The sequence below is a fragment of the Alosa pseudoharengus genome, unplaced genomic scaffold, assembly GCF_046254945.1.
Source record: "Alosa pseudoharengus isolate Yale_2024_CS ecotype anadromous, Long Island Sound unplaced genomic scaffold, YU_APseudo_1.1 YU_APseudo_1.1_scf_23, whole genome shotgun sequence".
Lineage (NCBI taxonomy): Eukaryota > Metazoa > Chordata > Actinopteri > Clupeiformes > Clupeidae > Alosa > Alosa pseudoharengus.
In genome coordinates, this window is record NW_027468685.1 from 3,311,468 (window position 1) to 3,339,291 (window position 27,824).

The 27,824-nt window shown below is 43.9% G+C and overlaps 1 protein-coding gene across 3 annotated transcripts; it reads left to right on the forward strand.

Annotated features, from left to right (window-relative positions):
- The first annotated feature begins 644 nt into the window (after window positions 1–644).
- LOC143140324 (interleukin-1 receptor type 1-like) lies at window positions 645–27,804 on the forward strand. 3 transcript variants are annotated; one of them, XM_076301116.1, is made up of 13 exons: window positions 645–737; window positions 6,425–6,506; window positions 6,738–6,797; window positions 7,350–7,551; window positions 8,855–9,017; window positions 11,691–11,838; window positions 13,666–13,731; window positions 16,961–17,075; window positions 17,439–17,569; window positions 18,626–18,766; window positions 19,225–19,377; window positions 21,578–21,594; window positions 26,332–26,635. In XM_076301116.1, the coding sequence occupies exons 2-13, from the start codon at window positions 6,434–6,436 to the stop codon at window positions 26,506–26,508; spliced, it is 1,446 nt and encodes a 481-aa protein (XP_076157231.1). In that variant the 5' UTR covers window positions 645–737; window positions 6,425–6,433; the 3' UTR covers window positions 26,509–26,635. The 3 variants fall into 3 exon arrangements, with proteins under 3 accessions (XP_076157231.1, XP_076157230.1, XP_076157232.1); XM_076301115.1 differs by lacking the exon at window positions 21,578–21,594 and having other exon boundaries at window positions 26,332–27,804; XM_076301117.1 differs by having other exon boundaries at window positions 21,578–26,472.
- Window positions 27,805–27,824: the final 20 nt, after the last annotated feature.

The following is a 27,824-nucleotide window of genomic DNA, read 5'->3' on the forward strand; positions in this document are numbered from 1 at the left end:
ATTGAAATTATGTCACTGTAACTGCAGAAAAAATGCTGTGGAGGTCACAAACTGCCTCCTTAAGTTTGTACTGTATATCAGTTTGAGGTGCCAAAAAGGATATTATCAGACAATGGCAAGGAGTTAGTCAATAATGTAAGTAAAGTGTTTTTTGCTGATGTAAATGGCAATGTACAATATCAGTCAATTTCTGCAGAGTTACAGTGACACAATTTGACAGCCTATCAAAATATGTAACCTGTCCTGCTGAAGTCCTGTTCACAGCGTGGTGAGGGGTGAGGGGTAGGCTTTAGCGTGGTGAGGGGTAGGCTTTAGCGTGGTGAGGGGTAGGCTTTAGCGTGGTGAGGGGTAGGCTTTAGCGGGGTGAGGGGTAGGCTTTGGCTTTACTAGATGGTATAGAGAGCGAAGATACACAGACAGGCCTGTGAAGTAAGACACCCACACCCGGTCAATGTTCCATGTTTCAAAGATTTACAAAGTTTATTAGAAGAATTACACACATAACAGAATTGCCTCGTCAGTGCGTCAGCACAGCTCAGTACATTCATAGACTCCAATAAAACAGCGCCCTCTAGAGTCACAAAATTCGACAGGTCACAGAATTTGCACCGGGACTTTCTCTTTCTAGACCGTAAAGGCCCGGTTAGAATTCGAGAGAAGACAACACGCAGGAGCACAGGGCGCGGAGTAGGGGGTGAGGGCTACGCGAGAGCCGCAGAGCCGCTAACGAAACAACGGTAGGTCTTTCTGGTTTCTCGACCTACGCTACTTGCGGGTGCACAGCAGCAGGAGTTGTCAAACATTCAACATCAAGTTTTAGAAGGATTTGAAGGATTTTCGCTTTTCATATAGGCCCTAGCTACTCCACGAGCACGTTGAATTACCTGTGTATGAAATGCACTATATAAATAAACTTGACTTGACTACTATAGGCCTACCTTACAGCCACTCGGACAAAAGATATGTAAAAAAATAAAATATATATATGTGTGTGTTTTTGCAAACGTTTCAAACTAGCATTGCAACTGAATTCGATCCTGCAAAACTGACACATGAATGACTCACTGCATGGTCATGAACTAGCCTACTCACTTAACTAACTCTTCCCTTCTTGAGCTAGCCATTTGATTATTTCTCCTTCAGTCAAGTAGCCTATAGGCAACATCCAGGCAACATTTTTAAGTGTTGATGATTGCTAATTAATGTCAAATCAACTCTGTGCTAGAAGTCAATATTAAATGACACATTGAAGCCATTGCATTTCAGATCATTATTAACACTTCGACAAAACTATGACACTTTATGGCATAAATAGCCTATTATATAAACGAATCCCCACTTATCCTAATGTAGGCTATGTTCACTAGGCCTACCTACATAATAATTTGGAGAGGGAAGCGAACCTCCCAGTATAGGCTATATTATCACTTTACACACTGAATGTGTAAATCAATGCTTGGTGACACTGTCGGGGGAAAAAAGTTTCAACCTCTTGTTGAAGTTGTAGGCTAGCTAGATGCAGGTGATGAGAACATATAAAGCAGAGTGTGACGGAACCGTGTTTTGGGACTCGTTTTCTGATGTTTTTTTTTTTTTTTTTTGCAACACCGCTTGATTAAGCTTAAAAAGTTAACCTCCTTCGGGGGTTTCGCGATAACGTTAATTCTTCGCGAGCTACGAAGACTCCAAAGGTAAGTCTTACCAAATTTATTTACATCTATTGTCGTGGTCAGGAGTCAACTAATAGAAAGCTCTTTACGTCCGACGTAGGCTACAAAGCAGTGTCCACCCTGAAGGTAGCCTCGTGAGACCATCCTGATCTCGCGAGCTTTAGGTGCTGAATTGTGAAATTGATTGCTCAGAAATCGATTTTTTACTTCACGCAGAGGTGTATGACCGAAGTCTGGAGAGGGACTTTGCGATCAGCAATCTGGAATGAGCAGCTAACATCTTTACCCTTTACGAGTTTATGCCAACCTTCATCACTACATATCAAGAACATATTTGAATAATTTGAATATGATTTCATACTTGTTAATGTTGTTGTTTTTTTGTCACAGCTGATTGACCAGCACCCTCATTTAATTACTGATGTAATTTAGTATTTTGTGCCATTGGTTAACATAAAAGCAATTCCCCACATTAAACATTGTAGAAGATGGTGGAGAAAAAAAGCAAGAAAGAAATTAAGCTTTTAATTATGTTCAAATGCATTCACATGCTATTATTTGGGTGGAAACATTTCCAGAAACTATGTTCTTAAACAATAAGTGTAGTAATAGTGTCTTTTTTTGTAATTAAAGTAGCAAAACATCTTTCAAAGTCATATAAAGATCAGGATAGAGAGAGGATGCATCTCTGTGAAGAGGGGATGCCCAGTTGTCATGTCTGTGGGTCCACCCCACTTCAGAGGAATCCACCTCTGGATACATGTGCGCTCTCTACTTCAGAGTGGCTGCCTAACCACCAACCACTAACCACTGGGTGAGTTGCACAGTTTTGAAAACTAACGTTAAGGGTTGTTTTAAGGACATGTTTGTGCATGTCTGTAGGCAGCCACTCTGAAGTAGTCAGAGGCGATTCAAAACGAGTCAGAAAAGTCGAGACAGGACCAATCGTCAACATTTCGGTGTCCACCACTCTAGTTCATCCAAAACAAACCAGAAAAGGGACTCAAAGTGCTAAATACTGGATTTTTCCTTTAATATATATCAACATTTCTTGCCTTGTTCTCTGGCTGCTGAATGGGGGACTTTTCTTGGCGTGTCACTTTCTTTTTCACTCTCGCTGTCTCCGCATCAAAGACTGGAAATTGTAGAATCATTAGTGCTATATATATATACAAATATACTCATCCAAGACATTTTCCCCACAATAACTTATATCTATGGCCATCTATTTTTGTAGCTGTTAAAATAATTTGACCTGCTTTTTTGTCTATTTGTTTATTTTCTCAAGAAACTTGAGGTTGGTATGAAGGAGTGTATTGTGTATGTGAGCAATTTCATCTTCCTGAATCCCAATATTATGATCACAACAAGTCTGGGAAAATTATTAATTAAATCTTCACGTGGGGTAACTTGTTGCAGGACAACCATAACAGGTTCCATGTCTTCCGATTGGATGATTAATGATCAGTTTCTTGAGAACTTTAACTTGAGGTTGGTATGAAGGAGTGTATTGAGGATGTGAGCAAACATTGTGCAGGGCAACCCCAACTAAATAAAATAAAAATGACAACATACTATTTTGTATGTGCCTAAATAACCATTATATAGTTTTATTATCAAAATTAGTTGCAATACCAATACAATCACATTTGTATCAAAACAATAACTTACAATTTCATCTCATACATATTATTTTGGTTAATAATCATGTTTTTTTTTTTGGTCAATGTGTAATAATCATGTTAACACAGTTTAGACTGTTAAAACAGATGAACAGTTAAAATGACCCAACAGAGTCAGTGTTGCTGAAAATGACCCAACAGATTCAGATACCTCCCACACGGAGTTACACTACAGATTTGGCCCCTACCCTCTCACACCACACAGTTTCATATCACTAGACAACATGGGCATATGTACTGTTAAAAACAGATGAACAGTATGTCATTACTACCACTGAACCTCGGTCGATTGTCATTACTCGCCATGTTGAAATATCGCGATCGGCGCTTAACAACCAATCACAAAATATAAAATCTAACCAATAGCAAAAATTCAACACATATCCAAGGAAAACCCATTTATTTGATTGGCTTAGACACTCATTGACATACAAAGACGTTTTCGCGGGGTTTCAGTGAAGAAAAATGACTTTTATTCATTTCCGTCATCAGTACGTACGTCCTGATTTCTCTATGGGCTGTCGGGAAAGAGTTAAGCCTACACAAAGTTGCGAATTAAGGAGTATTTCCTGATTGGGGAAACCTTTCGGTCCGCAGTTCAATTGTGCCGCAGGCCAATAAAGGCAAGCGTGTTTGCCACTTACATTTCTGACGTCTGACACTTCACACTGCTGCAAGTGCATCAAGAAAGGTCCCGCCTTAGACCATGTTAATGGCCAATCGTAGACTAAGATTTGGGGGTAGCACCTGTGTGTGTGTGTGTGTTGGCTTTACCTTATAAGTCTGAACTGAATATCAGATCTGTGTGTGTGTGTCGGTTTTACCTTATACGTCTGAACTGAATATCAGGGGTGTGTGTGTGTCAGGGCCTAAATTTCACTGCGGGATTGCGGATATTGCGCATAATTTGTTCAAGTCCTGCAATTCTAGCCATCATAATGCCAGAAATTCCCGCATACACTTTACAGCCTGTCTGATGACGTTAATATAATCATGAAGTGGTGTGAATGCGGTGCTATTGACCGGACCGAGTTGAATTGAACATAGCCTCACACAGACACACACACACACACACACAGAACCACTTTGTGCTTACGCAAATAGGCTACGCAACCATGGAAAACTTTTACATCTGGAGAGAGCTCCTTGGTAACTATCCCGTTTGAACATTGCAAAACACTTGATCCCAGAAAGATTGTCTTCGACTTGTTCGTTTTTTGAACATTTATTGTATCTAATGACATAGAAAACATAATGGATTGCATCCACATATCCTTATGCACTATGCGCAACTTTTATTCACTAGCCTAAAACCGTCAGACTGAAAGCTAATTACTCTCACATATTTCTTAAAGTGACAGGCACTCAATTAGACCTACACACCACATTAAAGATATGCCTAAGTGTAATAGTTTAAAAATCAATATGAAGCATTACATTTACTAAATATGTATTTACTAGTAATTACTAGTAAAATACTATACATTATTTACTAAATACACTCTATATGAATAATATTAAATAGAAACATATCACATAAGCCATAATTTTCAGTGAATGTGTATTTGTGTGTGTGTGGAGAGAGTCAAGCATAATCTAGGATGGCCACTGGTGTGAATGATCCCACTACAGTATATTCAATATTACTGATGATGTCAAGGTGGTGAGGGCCCCAAATGAAATACATTTTTAAAAAAATATCCCCCCCCCCCCCCAAATTCTGTAAATCCCCCGTCCATGAATAACCTAAAGGGGGAATCCAGCACTGAATAGCAGGAGTTTGTCCTCCCGTGTTAAAGTGGGTAGTTGGACGGGGTGGGTGGGGGTTGTTTATGACTGTGATGTTTCTACAGTATGAGAAGTTTCCACTTTCCAACGGGCTTTAACCACTTTAACCACATCCAACATCTCTCTCGTGTGGTTGAGTGAAAGTGTGTATGTGCACCGTGAGAAACATCCTGTTTGTTTGTGATTGTGAATCCAGTTTGAAGGGGATACTACCTGGAGCTAGGGTTTCGATACGGTGCCAATTTTGATACCTTGATTTCGATGACCTTGTGTGTGTGTGTGTGTGTATGTGTGTGTGTGTGTGTGTGTGTGTGTGTGTGTGTGTGTGTGTGTGGCTGACACTTAGTTCCAAATATTAGCGGGGATGGATTACTGAATGGGCCTGCCGGGCCCAAGGGCTCAGGGGGCCCTGAAGCCCAAACCTCAGCGTGAAGTCACATGTCCTGCACCCTTGATATCTGAATAGGGCCCCTCAGTCAAATAACACGGGTTATGTTATGTGATATGTCTTAACAGAACACGTCGACTCTTTGGGCCTTATTTACTTATTCACCGTATTCCCCAGAGTTAGATAAGTCGATACATACCCTTGCATACCTCATCTGCGTGCATGTACTTACTCAATCTGACACACCATCACTAGCCTAGATTAGCACAGGCGGCCTGGCCTACAAAGTGGCCTGCTTCACTCTGCTGCTGAGAGGGACTCTGACAACACTAACTGACTACAACACTAACTGACTACAGCATTTACTGACTACAACACTAAATGACTACTTTACTGACTAAAACACTAACTGACTACAGAATTTACTGACTAAAACATTAACTGACTACAGCATTTACTGACTACAACACTAACTGACAGCAACACTAACTGACTACAGCACTTACTGACTACAACACTAACTGACTACAACACTGACTACAACACTAACTGACTACAGCACTTACTGACTACTTTACTGACTACAACACTAACTACACACACACACCTAAAAATGTCATATGAACATGGACTCTTCCCACTTTGGGGAAAGAGTCCATGTTCACATGTCCATGCCCATGTTCCCATTGACCCTGATAATGAGGCAATGTTTGATAGTTCTTGTGTGTGTGTGTGTGTGTGTGTGCATGTTTAATGTTTGTATGTTCTTGAGACATGAATGAATACTTGTTATACAATGCGTGAACAAAACAGGCATGAACTTATTTGCATGGTAGTTCATGATAACGTGTGTGTGTATGTGTGTTTGTGTGTGTGTGTGTGTGTCTGTCTCCCAGGTGTATGGTATGGCGTGGAGATTGCTGAGTGTGTGTATGGGCTTGTTGCTGCTGCTGGCTGAACATCCTAAAGGTGCTAAAGGTATGCTCTACTCACTGCACACACATACACACACACAAACACACACACGGACAAACATACACACACACATAGTCAAACACACACACAGTTGAATAATAGACTTCTGAAGTTCGCCTACTCATCTCATCTCATTACCCACAACCCCCTTTAGCATGACTTCATAACCCACAATGCTTTAGCATGACTTCATTACCCACAATGCTTCAGTTCTGATGTGTTTGTCTTCATCAGGAGAAACTGTTCCCACCTCCCAACCTGCCACCATCAGTGCCAGCACACACACACCAGAGAGTGAGTAAGAGCCTGTGTGTGTGTGTGTGTGTGTGTGTGTGTGTGTGTGTGTGTGTGTGTGTGTGTGTGTGTGTTTTTAGTAGATTAACTCTACTATACCTCTGTTGGTTATGTGATCGCTCTTCCGTGTGGTGACTGTGTGTGTGTGTGTGTGTTCAGCTGATGAAGACTACTATACCTCTGTTGGTTATGTGATCGCTCTTCCGTGTGGTGAATGTGTGTGTGTGTGTGTGTTCAGCTGATGAAGACTACTATACCTCTGTTGGTTATGTGATCGCTCTTCCGTGTGGTGAATGTGTGTGTGTGTGTGTTCAGCTGATGAAGACTACTATACCTCTGTTGGTTATGTGATCGCTCTTCCGTGTGGTGACTGTGTGTGTGTGTGTGTGTTCAGCTGATGAAGACTACTATACCTCTGTTGGTTATGTGATCGCTCTTCCGTGTGGTGAATGTGTGTGTGTGTGTGTGTTCAGCTGATGAAGACTACTATACCTCTGTTGGTTATGTGATCGCTCTTCCGTGTGGTGACTGTGTGTGTGTGTGTGTGTTCAGCTGATGAAGACTACTATACCTCTGTTGGTTATGTGATCGCTCTTCCGTGTGGCGACGCTGATGAAAGTCAGAATGTGACCTGGAGACGAGAGGGGGCTCCGCCCTTGGATACGGCCGTTGCCGGGGTGGAGTTGAGGGGCGGAGCTCTGTGGTTCCTACCTGCTGACTCCTCCCACAGCGGCATCTACGTTTGTGAGAGGAGGTATGGACACACACACACATCTCTCTCTCTCTCTCTCTCTCTCTCTCACACACACACACACACACACACACACAGAGACACTAATCCTGTGATCCCGTTGTCCATCGTAATCATCTTACCGGTAGTTAAGTTGTCTGAAAACCCGGAAGTTACGCAAATTACGCAACAACATGCCCATTTCAAGTCGTCTGACGAGATCTCGTACAAGCTGGAGGACCCCCCAGGTTTGGCGGAGAGTTTTTACGATTTGAAAACAAAGATGGCTGCCCCTCTATTTGTGTTACGTAGCTGTGCTGCTTTACTCTTCTTTCTACTGCTTGTGAATTAAATTACTCGCACATTCCAATGCCTCAATACCATGCTCTCTGACTCATTGTGTTGTGATGAACGTAATCGCAAACCCGAACGCATGTAACTCAGTCTACAGTCAACTGTAGAGATGTAACCTGGTCATTAAAATGATTACAAATGGGATTTGTTTTCCAGGTTTTTTTTTTCTTTTTCTCCCCCCGCCCCTTTGGCGGCCCTCAGTTCAATGTTGGGTTCCTGAATTGGCCCTCACCAATCAAAACTTTGAGAACCCCTGATCTACAGTAAGGTCTTGGTTATGGGTCATTCTATGAAACAGGAATGCATAGGCACAAACTAGAGCCAAAGTGTGTTTCTAAAGCCTTAAGCTAAGAATCCAAGAGTTCTTGTTAACATGATGTACAAAAAATACTATTCTTAAAGAGTATCACGCTGTTTTTAACAATTTTTCACAAGTGCATGGCTATTTCCATGTGTCCGGGTTTACCGACATGACATTTTCTAAAATATCACCATGTACATGAAACAAACTTTTCTTATAGCCAGAATTAAATATATTTTCCTGATAACATTAGACATATTTGTTAAGAATAAAATCATGTTTTTGGTAAATATTTTATGATTTTCTTGCGTCCCCTGGTTTGACTTACCACCCCGTCACTTTAACTTGTTTTGTCTTTAAATGACATACTATTACTTGATATCAAATTACAAAGACAATTTTTAATAATGTCTACCTGTAGAGCACCCAAGAAACTAGGCAGAAAAAACAGTCTTTTACAGTTTATTTGTTGTTTTTTTATTACTATGGGGGGGTCCGTCAAGCTAAGTCTTACCACCCTGTCACATATATTATGTGATCATGGGTGATCATATCTTAAATGCTGTGAATTGAAAAGACGTTTACTTTTGATGAACATTTTAAAAGTGTTATAGTGTAAAAAGCACCCGTTTCATAGAATGACCCTTATGCAGTAGCTGTGTGTGTGTACAGGGATGCTGACCTGTGGCATGCTAGGCTGCGTGTGGGCAGTGGTGTATGTCCTGAGTTTAACCGTGACAAAGACCTGAGGCTGGATGGGTTTGGTCGACTGGATCGCATGGGACAAGAGCATATCTTCAGATATGGCGCTGACCTACGCATCACCTGGCTAAAGGTAGGCTAGTCTCAACCCTGCCCATGACCTTTAACCCTGACCGCATCACCTGGCTAAAGGTAGGCTAGTCTCAACCCTGTCCATGACCTTTAACCCTGCGCATCACCTGGCTAAAGGTAGGCTAGTCTCAACCCTGCCCATGACCTTTAACCCTGACCACATCTTCTTTTATGGCGCTAACCTATTCATCACCTGGCTAAAGGTAGGCTAGCCCCCACCCCAACCCTGCCCAAGCCCCTGACCTTTAACCCTCTCCACCACCTATAGGGAGGTAAAGTAAAATAAATCGCACCCTACTGGTTGCATTCCGAGTGGAGTGGATGGGTCCATCTCGGTCCACATCGGGAACTTAGTTGAATGCCTTCCATATGATATGCACTGGGGTCACCTCTATTGCTTCTACTGGTCGTACTTTTTTTTCTAGGACCATATGAATTGTTTTGAGTTTTTTTGGTAACATGGTGATAACGAACTACAGTTGCATGTGATGTCACCGGTTTGGGCGCCTCATCTCTAACTGATCAAAATGGCAATTTGCTTGAATGGGTTAAGATATTTTTGTAATGATAGAGAGCGATGTAAACCGCGTGGTGATTACCTTTATGTTAGGGTAACATGAAGAGCTGGCAGTATGTGTTAAGTGTCAAGGCTGACCAGGCTAATAAACAAACCATGCTACGGTGAGTAACGTCAAATGGTAAAGTCACGTGGCTTAGTTATAAACAAAAGGAGCAATTTTGTTGTTTTTTTTAAAAAGAAGGCAAAATAGGGTCTGACATTTTCACAGTTAGTAGATTATTTTCATTTACACACTGAAAGATATGGCTAACTTTGCTCATATGGCTTCATAATATTTTTGATGGCTAACTTTGCTCATATGGCTTCATAATATTTTTTTTGAAAACTAGGTCAGAGAATGTCTAATAAGGGGAGAACTTCCACTCTCGGAAAACTTCCAGTTTCTGAATTGGTTGCAGTTCCTTCTGTGGTTCCACATGAGGGCGCTCGCAGGCGAGTCCAGAATGAATGGAGGTCTATGGAGCTGTACCCCTCAAAATCCACTTTTCTCGGGATATAATTTTTTTTCAAGTAATTTGAATATTGTATTCGAAAGGGGAGGCAAAGACAATACACTTGGTTGAGTATTATATTTTTTAAAGTCACTTAATTGTTCTAAAAAGCCTTTCAAACGTGTCAATGACGTCATTTATTAGCACAATGCTAGCGTGTTATGGGCAACAACGACCCAACCTATAAGAAAACGAAAGGACATGACTCCCGGATTATTTCACTTTTGATTGTTAATCCATATCCATTTTGCGAAAAAAAATAAAATCTGAGGGTTTCAGTTGTTAAATAAGTGAAAACAATAAATGTAGCCATGTAGCTCCATAGGACCCCATGTATTTTGGACTTGCCCGCGATCGCCATCTAGGTGAACTCTGGTGAACTGCAGCCAAATTCGGTTTGTATGGGATTAATAGAGAGTGGGGAGGCTCTCCGTAGACGGGCTCTGACTAGGTCTATGGGACTTAACATTGAAGCTGCTCTTCGATAGGAATGAAACAACTTGGGGCTCTGGTTTTCACTTTCCCTTCCTATAGGCTACATGACCCTTGTGATGACTAGTCAAACTCCACCCTGGCATCAGCTGAAAGCCAAACTGTTTAGTACCACAGCTAAAGCTAAACCAAACCTTTGCCAACTATTGAGCTAAAGCTAAACCGAACCTTAGCCAACTGCAAAGCTAAAGCCAAACTCAACCTTAGCCAAATGCTAAGCTAAGCTAAACTCAACTTTAGCCAGCTACTCATCTAAAGCTAGACTCAATCTTAGTCAAGTAATAGTACCACACCTAAAGCTAAACTCAACTTTAGCCAACTGATTGTACCATTGCTAAAGCTAAGCCAAATGTTCCTGTCAAGCTTAGCCCAACCTTAGCCAACTGTTCAGCTAAAGCCATCCTTAGCTGACTGATCAGTCTGGCTAAAGCAGACTTTCGATAAGCTTTTTGACAAGCTGTGTCTGATACCCAGTGGGATGATCATCTCAGAAAGCCACTCACATCCACTCACTGATGAGGTGCAGTGCTTGAATAAAGAATAGCATGGCATCCATACTGTTTAGTCAAAAGTGCAACTCTTAGGAAACTGCAGGTGTTCATTCATGTGTATTACCTGGTGTTGAAACTGCCGGTGTTCATTCATGTGTATTACCTGGTGTTGAACCACCATTTGTGTTCTGGTACATGAAACCCATGTACCATGTGGGGCAGCCGTGGCCTACTGGTTAGCACTTCTGACTTGTAACCGGAGGGTTGCCGGTTCGAACCCCGACCAGTAGGAACGGCTGAAGTGCCCTTGAGCAATAAAAATAAAAATAAACCTTATAAAAAAAAAAGGCACCTAACCCCCCACTGCTCCCCGAGCGCCGCTGTTGTAGCAGGCAGCTCACTGCGCCGGGATTAGTGTGGGCTTCACCTCACTGTGTGTTCATTGTGTGCTGAGTGTGTTTCACTAATTCACGGATTGGGATAAATGCAGAGACCAAATTTCCCTCACGGGATCAAAAGAGTATATATACCTACTTAAACCCTGATACTAAGCTGGTGTGCATTCCAAATGTTTTTTTTTAATTGATGTTTGTATTTATCTGTGTGTGTGTGTGATGTAGGACTGTATGCCTTTGAACAGGTCTGAGAGGATCCTGGAGTTCCCCAAGGTGTCGCTTCATGACAAAGGGAACTACACCTGCCTGCTCCACTTCAGCCTGGAAGGACAGAACTACACCTCGGCCAGCACCGCCCAAGTCTCCATTTCTGGTAAACCCAGACAACAGATAAACTACACCCTAAGCTACACCCTACAGTACATCCTAAATCCAGACACCACCTAAACTACACCCTAAATCCAGAAACCAGCTAAACTACACCAGCTAAACTACATCCTTAAAATCAACACCAGCTAAACCACACCAGCTAAACTACACCCTAAATCCAGAAACCAGCTAAACTACACCCTTAAAATCAACACCAGCTAAACTACACCCTTAAACTCAACACCAGCTAAACCACATCAGCTAAACTACACCCTTAAACTCAACACCAGCTAAACTACACCCTTAAACCCAACACCAGCTAGACCACACCAGCTAAACTACACCCTTAAACTCAACACCAGCTAAACCACACCAGCTAAACTACACCCTTAAACTCAACACCAGCTAGACCACACCAGCTAAACTACACCCTTTAACTAAACACCAGCTAAACTACACCATAATCTACACCCTAAACTACACCCTCAATCTAAACTACACACTCAAACACACTGAGAAACATGTGTTTTACATTGATCCATTTTACGTGTGTGCATTTGTGTTTGTGTGTGAGTACGATTGTGATGTATGGACATTACTGGGTTGTGTGTGTGTGTGTGTGTGTTTGTGTCAAGTCAAGTCAAGTCAGATTTATTTTTAAAGCGCATTTAACATGCACATAGTGCAATCCAAAGCGCTCCACAAACAAGACACATAACAACAAGACAAAAGATGCCGGATGGAGCGGCGTAGTCGCCAGCGTACCCGTGACACCAAGACATACAAGACAGACAACAAAACAAATAAACAAATAAAAAAGAAAATATATTTTAAAAGGGGAAAAAGTGATGTTAAAATTAGTCCAATTTCCAAACCAGCTGAAAATGTCCAAGGGCAATGATGATCCGTGAAAACTGCGCACAGAGCTGTGTCTTTACAACCGATGCAATGCCAACAAAGTTCTTTAGCAACTGACCAACCCGGTGAATTCACTGGCAGTCTGGAGATAACGTTAACGTTAGAAGCTAGGCCTGCTAGACTGCAGTCTGGAGATGATGGAAGCACAGTCCAAAGTACTGAGCGATCGTGTAGATCCGCAATTCGGTGGACTTAACAGCGACTTTGTTGCTCCGTGAGAATGCAGCTCTTCACCGTTAACGTTAGTTTGCAGTCGGCAAGGCAGCTCGCAGGTCAGCAACAGCTCGGCGGGCACGGTAGATCTTTCGCAGAGTAGAGCCTAGGTCCGGCTGTCCCGAGAGATCCACTCGACCGGACAGTGAAGTGCACTGTTCACGGATGGATGGAAGGATGTCAGAGGCCCAGTTAGTCTGCAGTTGGCATGGCAGCTCGCAGGTCAGCAACAGCTCGGCGGCCACGGCAGATCTTTCGCAGAGTAGCCTAGGTCCAGCTGTCCCGAGAGATCCCCTCGACCAGACAGTGAAGTGCTGCACCGCTCACGGATAGATGGAAGGATGTCCGATGCCCAGCTAGGGCAAAAGCTAGCCATAGCAAGCTCCCAATGGACAAATGTCAACGACATCAGCTGACTTAGGAGTAAAAAGGACTAAGAATAACACGAAAACTATCAAAAATAGCGTAAATAAATAGGGAAAACATTTAACTAGACAAACCAATACAAAAAATAAACATGACATTACATAAAATTACGAACATTTCATAAAAACAAACAAAAACATGATGCCAGACGGAGCGGCGTGTCTCGCCAGCGTCCCCGTAACCTAGCAACTAGTGTGTGTGTGTTTGTGTGTGTGTGTGTGTGTGTGTGTGTGTGTTTTCATGAGTGTGTGTTTTGTATTCCTCTGTGTTGCAGTTCCTAAACAGCTCAGTAGGCCGCAGGTGATCCTTCCTATTAATGGGACACGAGAGGTGGAGCTCGGTGAGTGACAGCCCAAATCAACCAATTACGTTAGGAGTGGGACGTGGGATTTTATACAGGCGTTGTTTATGTATGTGTGTGTGTGTGTGTGTGTGTGTGTGTGTGTGTGTGTGTGTGTGTGTAGGGTCTTGTCATGAATTGCGTTGTGAGGTGTTATGTATGTGTGTGTGTGTGTGTGTTTGTGTGTGTGTGTAGGGTCTTGTCATGAATTGCGTTGTGAGGTGTTATGTATGTGTGTGTGTGTGTGTGTGTGTGTGTGTGTGTGTGTGTGTGTAGGGTCGTGTCATGAATTGCGTTGTGAGGTGTTACGTGTGTGTGTGTGTGTGTGTGTGTGTGTGTGTGTAGGGTCGTGTTATGACTTGCTTTGTGGGGTTTTATGTATGTGTGTGTGTGTGTGTGTGTGTGTGTGTGTGTGTGTGTGTGTGTAGGGTCTTGTCATGAATTGCCTTGTGAGGTGTTATGTATGTGTGTGTGTGTGTGTGTGTGTGTGTGTAGGGTCTTGTCATGAATTGCGTTGTGAGGTGTTATGTATGTGTGTGTGTGTGTGTGTGTAGGGTCGTGTCATGAATTGCGTTGTGAGGTGTTATGTACGTGTGTGTGTGTGTGTGTGTGTGTGTGTGTGTGTAGGGTCGTGTCATGAATTGCGTTGTGAGGTGTTATGTATGTGTGTGTGTGTGTGTGTGTGTGTGTGTGTAGGGTCTTGTCATGAATTGCGTTGTGAGGTGTTATGTATGTGTGTGTGTGTGTGTGTGTGTGTGTGTGTGTGTAGGGTCGTGTCATGAATTGCGTTGTGAGGTGTTATGTATGTGTGTGTGTGTGTGTGTGTGTGTGTGTGTAGGGTCTTGTCATGAATTGCGTTGTGAGGTGTTATGTATGTGTGTGTGTGTGTGTGTGTGTGTGTGTGTGTGTGTAGGGTCTTGTCATTAATTGCGTTGTGAGGTGTTATGTATGTGTGTGTGTGTGTGTGTGTGTGTGTGTGTGTGTGTAGGGTCGTGTCATGAATTGCGTTGTGAGGTGTTATGTGTGTGTGTGTGTGTGTGTGTAGGGTCGTGTCATGAATTGCGTTGTGAGGTGTTATGTGTGTGTGTGTGTGTGTGTGTGTGTGTGTGTGTGTGTGTGTGTGTGTGTGTAGGGTCGTGTCATGAATTGCGTTGTGAGGTGTTATGTATGTGTGTGTGTGTGTGTGTGTGTGTGTGTGTGTGTGTAGGGTCGTGTCATGAATTGCGTTGTGAGGTGTTATGTGTGTGTGTGTGTGTGTGTGTGTGTGTGTGTGTGTGTAGGGTCGTGTCATGAATTGCGTTGTGAGGTGTTATGTGTGTGTGTGTGTGTGTGTGTGTGTGTGTGTGTGTGTGTAGGGTCTTGTCATGAATTGCCTTGTGAGGTGTTATGTGTGTGTGTGTGTGTGTGTGTGTGTGTGTGTGTGTGTATGTGTGTAGGGTCTTGTCATGAATTGCCTTGTGAGGTGTTATGTATGTGTGTGTGTGTGTGTGTGTGTGTGTGTGTGTGTGTGTGTGTGTGTAGGGTCGTGTCATGAATTGCGTTGTGAGGTGTTATGTATGTGTGTGTGTGTGTGTGTGTGTGTGTGTGTGTGTAGGGTCGTGTCATGAATTGCGTTGTGAGGTGTTATGTATGTGTGTGTGTGTGTGTGTGTGTGTGTGTGTGTGTAGGGTCGTGTCATGAATTGCGTTGTGAGGTGTTATGTGTGTGTGTGTGTGTGTGTGTGTGTAGGGTCTTGTCATGAATTGCGTTGTGAGGTGTTATGTATGTGTGTGTGTGTGTGTGTGTAGGGTCGTGTCATGAATTGCGTTGTGAGGTGTTATGTATGTGTGTGTGTGTGTGTGTGTGTGTGTGTGTGTGTAGGGTCGTGTCATGAATTGCGTTGTGAGGTGTTATGTATGTGTGTGTGTGTGTGTGTGTGTGTGTGTGTAGGGTCTTGTCATGAATTGCGTTGTGAGGTGTTATGTATGTGTGTGTGTGTGTGTGTGTGTGTGTGTGTGTGTGTAGGGTCTTGTCATTAATTGCGTTGTGAGGTGTTATGTATGTGTGTGTGTGTGTGTGTGTGTGTGTGTGTGTGTGTGTGTGTGTAGGGTCGTGTCATGAATTGCGTTGTGAGGTGTTATGTATGTGTGTGTGTGTGTGTGTAGGGTCGTGTCATGAATTGCGTTGTGAGGTGTTATGTGTGTGTGTGTGTGTGTGTGTGTGTGTGTGTGTGTGTGTGTGTGTGTGTAGGGTCGTGTCATGAATTGCGTTGTGAGGTGTTATGTATGTGTGTGTGTGTGTGTGTGTGTGTGTGTGTGTGTGTGTAGGGTCGTGTCATGAATTGCGTTGTGAGGTGTTATGTGTGTGTGTGTGTGTGTGTGTGTGTGTGTGTGTGTGTGTAGGGTCGTGTCATGAATTGCGTTGTGAGGTGTTATGTGTGTGTGTGTGTGTGTGTGTGTGTGTGTGTGTGTGTGTAGGGTCTTGTCATGAATTGCCTTGTGAGGTGTTATGTGTGTGTGTGTGTGTGTGTGTGTGTGTGTGTGTGTGTGTGTGTATGTGTGTAGGGTCTTGTCATGAATTGCCTTGTGAGGTGTTATGTATGTGTGTGTGTGTGTGTGTGTGTGTGTGTGTGTGTGTGTGTGTGTGTAGGGTCGTGTCATGAATTGCGTTGTGAGGTGTTATGTATGTGTGTGTGTGTGTGTGTGTGTGTGTGTGTGTAGGGTCGTGTCATGAATTGCGTTGTGAGGTGTTATGTATGTGTGTGTGTGTGTGTGTGTGTGTGTGTGTGTGTGTAGGGTCGTGTCATGAATTGCGTTGTGAGGTGTTATGTGTGTGTGTGTGTGTGTGTGTGTAGGGTCGTGTCATGAATTGCGTTGTGAGGTGTTGTGTGTGTGTGTGTGTGTGTGTGTGTGTGTAGGGTCGTGTCATGAATTGCGTTGTGAGGTGTTATGTATGTGTGTGTGTGTGTGTGTGTGTGTAGGGTCGTGTCATGAATTGCGTTGTGAGGTGTTATGTATGTGTGTGTGTGTGTGTGTGTGTGTGTGTGTGTGTGTAGGGTCGTGTCATGAATTGCGTTGTGAGGTGTTATGTGTGTGTGTGTGTGTGTGTGTGTAGGGTCGTGTCATGAATTGCGTTGTGAGGTGTTGTGTGTGTGTGTGTGTGTGTGTGTGTGTGTAGGGTCGTGTCATGAATTGCGTTGTGAGGTGTTTTGTATGTGTGTGTGTGTGTGTGTGTGTGTGTGTGTGTGTAGGGTCGTGTCATGAATTGCGTTGTGAGGTGTCTACTGGAAACACAGTAACTTCCGTGTCCTGGAGGATGAGGGATTCACTAATCTTCAAGAACACACACTTCTCCATTATTAAAGAGTGAGTTTTTGTGTCTCTCTTTCTTTCCGCATCTCTTCACCCCCCTCTCTCTATCCCCCCTCCCTCTCTGTGTGTGTGTTTATAGTTCTTAGCAGGTGCTATTTTCCAAAGTGACTTACAACGACATCATGAACATTGAACATGAACAATGTAGCCTACATTAAAATACCAACAAATAGATAAATACCAATAATCTGTGTGTAGGTTGAATAATCTGTGTGTAGGTTGAATAATCTGTGTGTAAGTTGAAACAGAATTGAACAGAATAATGATAACAATAACCATAAACATATACAAACCGCAACTCAATAACACTGTGTGTGTGTGTGTGTGTGTGTGTGTGTGTGTGTGTGTGTGTATCAGAGTGCTTGAGTCCAGGGTTGTGAAGACTCTGATCATCTCTGAGGTCCGTGTGGAACATCTCAACATTCCGTTCCGGTGTTGGGCCACAAACAGCCTGGGCCAAGACGTCAGCCAGATTCTCCTCAAAGCAGGTACCACACACACACACACACACACACAGAGTGTTGGGCCACAAACAGCCTGGGCCAAGACGTCAGCCAGATTATCCTCCAAGCAGGGACCACACACACACACACACACACACACACACACACAGAGTGTTGGGCCACAAACAGCCTAGGCCAAGACGTCGGCCAGATTCTCCTCCAAGCAGGTACCACACACACACACACACAGAGTGTTGGGCCACAAACAGCCTGGGCCAAGACGTCAGCCAGATTCTCCTCCAAGCAGGTACCACACACACACACACACACACACAGAGTGTTGGGCCACAAACACCCTGGGCCAAGACGTCAGCCAGATTATCCTCCAAGCAGGTACCACACACACACACACACACACACACACAAACACACACACACAGAGTGTTGGGCCACAAACAGCCTGGGCCAAGACGTCAGCCAGATTCTCCTCCAAGCAGGTACCACACACACACACACACACACGCATGCACGCACGCACGCAGGTACCACACACACATACACACACACACACACACACACACACACGCACGCAGGTAACACACACACACACAGAGACGTCAGCCAGATCCTCCTCCAAGCAGGTACCACACACACACACACACACACACACACACACACACACACGCAGGTAACACACACACTCACACACACACACAGGTAACACACACACACACAGAGTGTTGGGCCACAAACAGCCTGTGCCGAGACGTCAGCCAGATTCTCCTCCAAGCAGGTACCACACACACACACACACACACACGCAGGTAACACACACACACACACACACACAGACGTCAGCCAGATCCTCCTCCAAGCAGGTACCACACACACACACACACACACACGCGCGCACGCAGGTACCACACACACACACACACACACGCACGCAGGTACCACACACACACACACACACACACACACACACACACACACACACACACACGCACGCAGGTAACACACACATACACATAACAAACACACACACACTACATTCATGGTCAGTCTCCCACCAATGGTGTGTTGTGTCTCTGGTGTGTGTAGCCAATCAGGAGCTGTTTTACTGCGTGGTGGCCCTGGGGGTGGCCTGTGGGCTGCTGCTGGTGTGTGTGTATCTGTGCTGGCGCTGCCGAGTGGAACTGGTGCTGTTATATCGCTCACTCTGCCCCCTGCACAAGCAATACGGTGAGACACACACACACACACACACACACACTCACTCACTCACTCTCTCTCTCTCTCTCTCTCTCTCTCTCTCTCTCTCTCTCTCTCTCACACACACACACGCTGTTATATCGCTCACTCTGCCCCCTGCACAAGCAATACGGTGAGACACACACACACACACACACACACTCACTCACTCTCTCTCTCTCTCTCTCTCTCTCTCTCTCTCTCACACACACACACGCTGTTATATCGCTCACTTTGCCCTCTGCACAAAACAATACAGTGAGACAGACACACACACACACACACACACACACACACACACACACACACACATACATAAAGTCAGTTAGACATACACACACACTCGGTCAGTCAGATACACACAGTACATGGTTACATATATACATCTAGTTCTCTCATCCCTTCTCAGTTTATCTCTCTCTCTCTCTCACTCTCTCTCTCTCTCCCAGATGGTAAGCTTTATGATGCATATGTTAGTTACCCAAGTGGGAACAGCGTTTCCATGGCAATGACCTTTGCTCTTCGGGTTCTCCCCGAGGTTCTGGAGAGTAACTATGGTTACAAACTCTTCATCAGAGGCAGAGATGACCTCCCAGGTGAAGGTGCGTTCATGCGTTCACACACACACACACACACACACACACACACATGCTAATTTACACATACTGACGGTACAATATGCTTGCTGATTGATTAGACAGGCAGCATGTACTCATGTAAAATGCTATATTTATATATTTTAGACTGAAAAAACATTAATTCCACAGTTCAATGGTAGTCTGAACTCCTGTCAGTCCTGCCTGTAGATAGCGCTATAGTGCAGTGCAGGGTTCCCTCTGCCTGTAGATGGCGCTATAGTGCAGTGCAGGGTCCCCTCTGCCTGTAGATGCCGCTATAGTGCAGTGCAAGATCCCCTCTGCCTGTAGATGGCGCTATAGTGCAGTGCAGGGTCCCCTCTGCCTGTAGATGGCGCTATAGTGCAGGGTCCCCTCTGCCTGTAGATGGCGCTATAGTGCAGGGTCCCCTCTGCCTGTAGATGCTATAGTGCTATAGTGCAGGGTCCCCTCTGCCTGTAGATGCTATAGTGCAGGGTTCCCTCTGCCTGTAGATGGCGCTATAGTGTAAGTATAAGTATACAAGTATAAGTATATATACTTTTTTGATCCCGTAAGGGAAATTTGGTCTCTGCATTTAACCCAATCGTGAATTAGTGAAACACAAACAGCACACAGTGAACACACAGTGAGGTGAAGCACACACTAATCCCGGCGCAGTGAGCTGCCTGCTACAATGGCGGCGCTCGGGGAGCAGTGAGGGGTTAGGTGCCTTGCTCAAGGGCACTTCAGCCGCGGCCCACTGGTAGGGGCTCGAACCGGCAACCCTCCGGTTACAAGTCCAGAGTGCTAACCAGTGGGCCACGGCTGCCCAAAGTAGGGTGTAGGGTTCCCTCTGCCTGTAGATGGCCCTATAGAGTAGGGTTCCCTCTGCCAGTAGATGGCGCTACAGTGCCAGATCCCCTCTGCCTGTAGATGGCGCTCTACAGCAGGGTTCCCTCTGTCTTTATATGGTTTAAACCATAGATATTAGAAAGCTAGGTACCACATTGGGCTCCAGGATGTATGTAAATAGCAGTACCATCATGGCAACACTCACTGGAGGCCGACGGGTGAGACAGGTGTCTATGATTGCCGAAGTGTTGTCCATAGACAGTAAGATGTTTGCCCCCAACAATATGACGGCCGCATTCACGTATGCCACCTAATAGAACTCGACGGACAATGCGGTATCTAGCTTTCTAATGGTTTAAACCAGGGTGTCAGGATTTGAAGGCCTCCAAGTTGGCATCCATTTTTTAATGGCCCCCGACCACCAGGTGCTGACGTCCAGACAAATTAGGGATATTCGATTTCATGTAGCCGCCTGCAGCCATCTTAAGCTGACTGCATAACGTGATTATTTCTGAGATTCAGATACGTTTTCAACCCAGAATTGTCTAGCCTGGATCCAGACCCTGGAGATCTAGAAAGATTAAGGGTCTGGCCATGACTAATGTAATGGCCCAACTCGAGGTGCGGCACCAAGCATGCATTTGAAAATCTCACTGCTGATTCCGGACTTTGACGCAATTGGATAACACTACGACCAATGTTTACTGACTGATTCCGGACTTTGACGCAATTGGATAACACTATGATCAATGTTTACTGACTGATTCCGGACTTTGACGCAATTGGATAACACTGCGACCAATGTTTACTGACTGATTCCAGACTTCAACATTGCAGCGCTGTCGTCATCTGTTTAGCTCGCCTCTGGCCCACCTATATCAGATACACCGATGTGATTGGTGCAGCTCGGTTTCGTGGGCATAGGTAAAGTGCATCACTTCATCAACACATTATTTGCGTGTGGAAATGTTCAGGTGTGTTTTGGCCTGAAGTAGCCAGCCTAGCATCGCCCACCGAAATGAAGGGGAGAGGTACTTTGTGGATCCCCCCTCCTCTTCTTTCGTGTCTGGATCGGGGGTTGTGGTCATGTATGCTGAACTCAAAGGCCTCAGCTCAACATAACTCAAACAGGCTGAAGGCTTGGCCTTGCATAAAAAACCTGCATAGTGTGCCTTTAATAATAAATACCAGCTGTACAATAAAATAAAAAAATCCACTAGTCACAACGACCACATGATGGATTCACGCTATTTAGCCCCCCTGTGGTCTCTAAGGCAGTGACTACCATAGTACCACAGCGCCATCTAGAGCCACAGTGTGTCATTGCACTCACTCTCATATCATGTCATTTCAGATAGACCAACTTTTAAGGTTTGTGGTATTTCCTTTTGATCCTTGATATGATTCTATCGTCTATCCGTCCTGCTGATTGGCTGGTTACATAAACTAACAGATGGAACTAATCTCACAGAATCAAACATTAACCCCTTTATCTAATGATGCTGAACATGACTAATCATCTAATAATGCTGAACATGACTAATCATCTGATGATGCTGAACATGATGCTGAACATGACTAATCATCTAATAATGTTGAACAATGACTAATCATCTAATGATGCTGAACATGACTAATCATCGTAGGACGCTGAATAATGACTAATCATCTAATAATGCTGAACAATGACTAATCATCTAATGATGCTGAACATGACTAATCATCTAATGATGCTGAACATGACTAATCATCGTAGAACGCTGAACAATGACTAATCATCTCAGGACGCTGGCCACTAACACACACCTGCCATCCTGTAACCTCGGGGTTCTTAATGAACTAAATCCTTATTTAGAGTTGTCTCTTAATGTGGTTGTTAACAATCAACAAGCTCTTAATTTTGATTTTGTTAACAAACAACTGAAAATGTTACACAGGAGCCCTTTAATCTACTCTATTCATCTCTACTCTACCCTTCTCTACTCGTCTTTAATCTACTCTATTCATCTCTACTCTACCCTTCTCTACTCGTCTTTAATCTACTCTATTTATCTCTGCTCTACTAATCTCCACTCTTCTTTAATCATCCCTACTCGACTCATATCTGCCAAAGCGATCTCTACTCTACTCATCTTTAATCTACTCTACTCAATTCATTTCTACTCTACTCATCTCTACTCTTCTAATCTCATTTTAACTCATGTCATATCTACTCATCTGTACTCATCTAATCTCATCTCTACTCATCTCCTATCTACTAATCTCTACTCATCTCATATACACATCTCTACTCATGTCATATCTACTAATCTCTACTCATGTCATATCTACTCATCTCTACTCATCTCTACTCTTCTAATCTCATCTCTACTCATCTCATATCTACTCATCTGTACTCATCTCATATCTACTCAACCGATCTCTACTCTAATCATCTCTACTCTACTCATCTCATCTACTGTAACAGTGGTGTCAGAGGAACAGCTAGTGTGCATGTGTTGGGTATTATAGAGGAACAGCTAGTGTGCATGTGTTGGGTATGTTAGGAACAGCTAGTGTGCATGTGTTGGGTATGTTAGGAACAGCTAGTGTGCATGTGTTGGTACATTAGAGGAACAGCTAGTGTTACTGTGCATGTGTTGGGTATGTTAGGAACAGCTAGTGTAAATGTGTTGGTATATTAGAGGAACAGCTAGTGTGCATGTGTTGGTATATTAGAGGAACAGCTAGTGTGCATGTGTTGGGTATTATAGAGGAACAGCTAGTGTGCATGTGTTGGGTATGTTAGGAACAGCTAGTGTGCATGTGTTGGGTATAATAGAGGAACAGCTAGTGTGCATGTGTTGGGTATGTTAGGAACAGCTAGTGTGCATGTGTTGGGTATTATAGAGGAACAGCTAGTGTGTATGTGTTGGGTATGTTAGGAACAGCTAGTGTGTATGTGTTGGGTATTATAAAGGAACAGTTAGTGTGAATGTGTTGAGTATGTTAGGAACAGCTAGTGTGTATGTGTTGGGTATGTCAGAGGAACAGCTAGTGTGCATGTGTTGGGTATATTAGAGGAACGGGTAGTGTGCATGTGTTGGGTATTTTAGAGGAACAGCTAGTGTGCATGTGTTGGGTATGTTAGGAACAGCTAGTGTGCATGTGTTGGGTATTATAGAGGACCAGCTAGTGTGCATGTGTTGGGTATTATAGAGGACCAGCTAGTGTGCATGTGTTGGGTATTATAGAGGAACAGCTAGTGTTTATGTGCTGGGTATTATAGAGGAACAGCTAGTGTGCATGTGTTGAGTATGTTAGGAACAGCTAGTGTGTATGTGTTGGGTATGTCAGAGGAACAGTTAGTGTGCATGTGTTGGGTATGTTAGTAACAGCTAGTGTGCATGTGCGGGGTATTATAGAGGAACAGCTAGTGTGCATGTGTTGGGTATTATAGAGGAACAGCTAGTGTGCATGTGCTGGGTATTATAGAGGAACAGCTAGTGTGCATGTGTTGGGTATGTTAGGAACAGCTAGTGTGCATGTGTTGGGTATTATAGAGGAACAGCTAGTGTGCATGTGTTGGGTATGTTAGGAACAGCTAGTGTGCATGTGTTGGGTATGTTAGGAACAGCAAATGTGCATGTGTTGGGTATGTTAGGAACAGCTAGTGTGCATGTGTTGGGTATTATAGAGGAACAGCTAGTGTGCATGAGTTGGGTATGTTAGGAACAGCTAGTGTGCATGTCAGGGATGGAAATTAACCACCCGCCCCACGCCAAATGCGGGTAGTTTTGTGCGCTGGCGGGTGAATTTGGTCAACTTACCAGCCACTGTGGCGGGTAGAGCTAGCATACCACAAATAGTCAGATCCGGTCTAATTTTCATACTTATTGAAAAAATAAGAAAGTGTCTGTAGGGATCATGTAGCCTAACGTTACCAGCCTATAAGGGTAAATCGCGCTGATTTGAAGTTCTACAACTCGTAGTGAGCCGCCACCGCAGCATAGCCTATAGGCACTGGTGCAGCGCTTCACTTTCACTTCACTACCATTAAGAAACTGTCACTATACTTTCATATGCCACTGCTAGATTATTTCAGGATGACAGCATAAACATAAATCTAGAGAGATCTGCGGATCTGCGTTATATCTTCACAGGCTAATATTCTCACGTAAATAGTTCTCTTTTGAATTGGCCTGTAGCTATTTCAATCCGGCCCGCGACACGCTGCTATTTAGACCTATGAGGCAGACAGACGGACATCCCATTCGTCGTGGTGGAATATCTCACAAACTTTTAATTCAAGAAATTACAAACCGTATATCAGAATAAACAGCAGAACTTACCGAACACAAAGGTGTAAAGCATTCCGTTATACAAGTTATAGCCGTTCCAGAGTAATCCGGTTTTCAAATTGAAGCAAATGTCTACATGGTCTCCAACTTTGGGCTTTTATCATACATGATAAGGCCAAATACAAAATAAATGTTAACAATATCGCCTAGATAACTGTACAACCAGAGTTTTTCCAATGTAGTTTCACAAAATTGCATATTATGCATATTACGTTTCTTAAAGGTGAGCTGTGCTTAAATTGTTCAGTGCATGATTTCATAACAGGCCAAATAGAAAATAAATGCTAAATGTTAAATATAGTCTTGATACCTGTAAATATTTAAATCAGATGATGTACAGTATAGTTATATCAAGTTGGAGAGTTGGATTATAGGATGCTCCAGAACTCACACAAACGGAGTCTTATTAAAGGAGCCACACCACTTTTATGACAAGACACTATAGCATATGAATGTGGTCCTGTTGACCTTTAGTTTTGTTGCTACTGTGCTTGGAGGACAGCTGGTAGGTTTAGGGCAAAACTCAGCACATTTTAGTCGTATTGCAATAATGCCGATTACCATGATCATTTTGGGTAGCCTACTATAATCATGATATCACATTTTCATGCCGTTTCTCTAGTTCTCTAGTTTCTCTCTGGCTGGTAAAAAAGTTGAGTGGCTGGTAGATTTTGGATTCCACCAGCCACAGTGGCAGGTAGAAAAAATATTTAATTTCCATCCCTGGTGCATGTGTTGGGTATAATAGGAACAGCTAGTGTGCATGTGTTGGGTATGTTAGGAACAGCTAGTGTGCATGTGTGTTGGGTATGTTAGGAACAGCTAGTGTGCATGTGTTGGGTATGTTAGGAACAGCTAGTGTGCATGTGTTGGGTATTATAGAGGAACAGCTAGTGTGCATGTGTTGGGTATGTTAGGAACAGCTAGTGTGCATGTGCTGGGTATTATAGAGGAAAAGCTAGTGTGCATGTGTTGGGTATTATAGAGGAACAGCTAGTGTACATGTGTTGGGTATTATAGAGGAACAGCTAGTGTGCATGTGTTGGGTATGTTAGGAACAGCTAGTGTGCATGTGCTGGGTATTATAGAGGAACAGCTTGTGTGCATGTGTTGGGTATTATAGAGGAACAGCTAGTGTGCATGTGTTGGGTATGTTAGGAACAGCTAGTGTGCATGTGCTGGGTATTATAGAGGAACAGCTAGTGTGCATGTGTTGGGTATTATAGAGGAACAGCTAGTGTGCATGTGTTGGGTATGTTAGGAACAGCTAGTGTGCAGAGTTACCATCTGTCTGTGTCTGTGAAGAGGCTGCATGCTTTAAGAAGGCGCTCTCTGTCAATCCAAGAAAGTGGGGCCTTCTATGACTTCAAACAACCAGGACAAACAACGTGTTGGTAAATGAGACGTTCTAGACCTCTCATTTGGGCTTAAAAACATGGCTGCGTGCATCATCATTGACAGAAAATACCAAAACATTTGTTACAATGTAAACAGCACAAAACTCTGTTGTGTTATGCAAGTGCAGATAAAAATGCAGATAAAAATGCCAATTTTTGCTTTCCTTTTGAAGAATTTTCTATCACAGCACGCAGCCCCTGAATTGAGACAGCTTGTGACCCATGAAGCACGCAGCCCCTGAATTGAGACAGCTTGTGACCCATGAAGCACGCAGCCCCTGAATTGAAACGCAGTCTATGCCAGCCCTCAGTGGGCATGGAATAAGAAAGTGTTTTAATTAATTTACTATCTTTCCCATGATCCTTTGCAGCTGTGTTTGACGTCATCGACAAGGCTCTGGCGAAGAGCCGCCGACTTCTCATCGTGCTGGATGGAACACACATGGACACACACACGCAGACACAAACACATACGCCTGCTCACACAGAAACCATCCCACTTACAGACGCTCAAACAAAAATACACACACAGTCTGACACACAGATAGATATACACTGGGACAAAAACACACACCAGGAAAGAATGGCACTTACATTTACACAAACTCACACAAATGCACACACACAGTCAGACACACACACACACCCAGCCTCCCCCCTGCAGTTGGACCTACACCCAGAGCAGGTGTGTGTTGAGCTGCACCCAGAGCAGGTGTGTTTTGAGCGCACGTTGGGTCAGTATGAGGCTCTGGTGAGCTCTGGGCTGAAGGTGGTCATCGTCCAGACGGGAGAGGGGGGGTCCAGCCTGCCCCCCCCACTGCAGCTCCTCGCACGCTCCACACATCCACTCCGCTGGCACACACACACACACACACGCACACACACACACTCGCCAGCTCAACAACGCTTCTGGAAGGAACTGCGATACCGCATGCCAGCACCACGAAGGACACTTTGTGAAAACACACACACACACATCGCTGCTGTCTGACACAGACATTTCTTTGAATCCGAAAGGCCAGCCAGGCAAGTTCCAAATACTCTGGGAAGAGTCATTGACAAGTTGACAGATCTACATGGCTCCCATACTGTTACAGGTCCCTCCATAACACTTTAAGCATAAACAAACATGTCCGTCTCCATATTCGCACGCTTCCTGTGATGGCTGAGACAGACTCAGCTGCAGCCCCCTAGCCACATTCAGGTGCATCATGGTATCCAAGTTGGCGAACGAGATAGTGATTGATATTTAGAATAGGCTGTGTCTGCGTTACTCACCCAAGACATGAAGGCTTGTTTTTGGCGCTGTTGTAGATGTAGAAACGGCAATTCACGTGATAGTGTAACGGTTGAGTTGTCACTATTAAGCATGTTGAGAAGTTCTGGAAATGGTGTAAAGCCATTAAATGTTCGAGACGCCGAGACCCCCGTTTCCGCACAACTGGAAGATAATGTCCCGAAAGCGCAATGTATACACCGTTACCTCGACGTCGTCATGAACCTTTCAAAGTTCTGCCTCACCCACCACCGAAACGGTAGTCAGAATGGCGAACTTCATAGAATGCCGCGCTGAAATATTGATGTTATTTGTTTGGCCTTTTCTTGCTTAGATTTTGTAAAGGTTATCAAGAAATAGACACCGTATATTCTAATGACCTAGTTATTGTAACCAGAAAATAAGTCTGAGGTTGTTTGTGAGGTGTCTGCCAGTCATTTTCTTTCATGATAGCCAGCGAACTTACCACAACTGGCCACAAAGTACTGCTTGCTGATTTCAAAATGTTACTGACAAATTGACAATTACAAGACAGTTTACATTCTAATTACATATATTGTAACCAAAATGTCTTTTGAGTTTATTTGC

Excerpts from the sequence above, each read along its gene's own strand:
- LOC143140324 (XM_076301115.1), top strand. The coding sequence starts at position 6,434 with ATGGCGTGGAGATTGCTGAGTGTGTGTATGGGCTTGTTGCTGCTGCTG. Across the intron at positions 7,552-8,854 it reads ATCTACGTTTGTGAGAGGAG|GGATGCTGACCTGTGGCATG; the intron begins GTATGGACACAC and ends GTGTGTGTACAG. Across the intron at positions 18,767-19,224 it reads CCCCCTGCACAAGCAATACG|ATGGTAAGCTTTATGATGCA; the intron begins GTGAGACACACA and ends TCTCTCTCCCAG.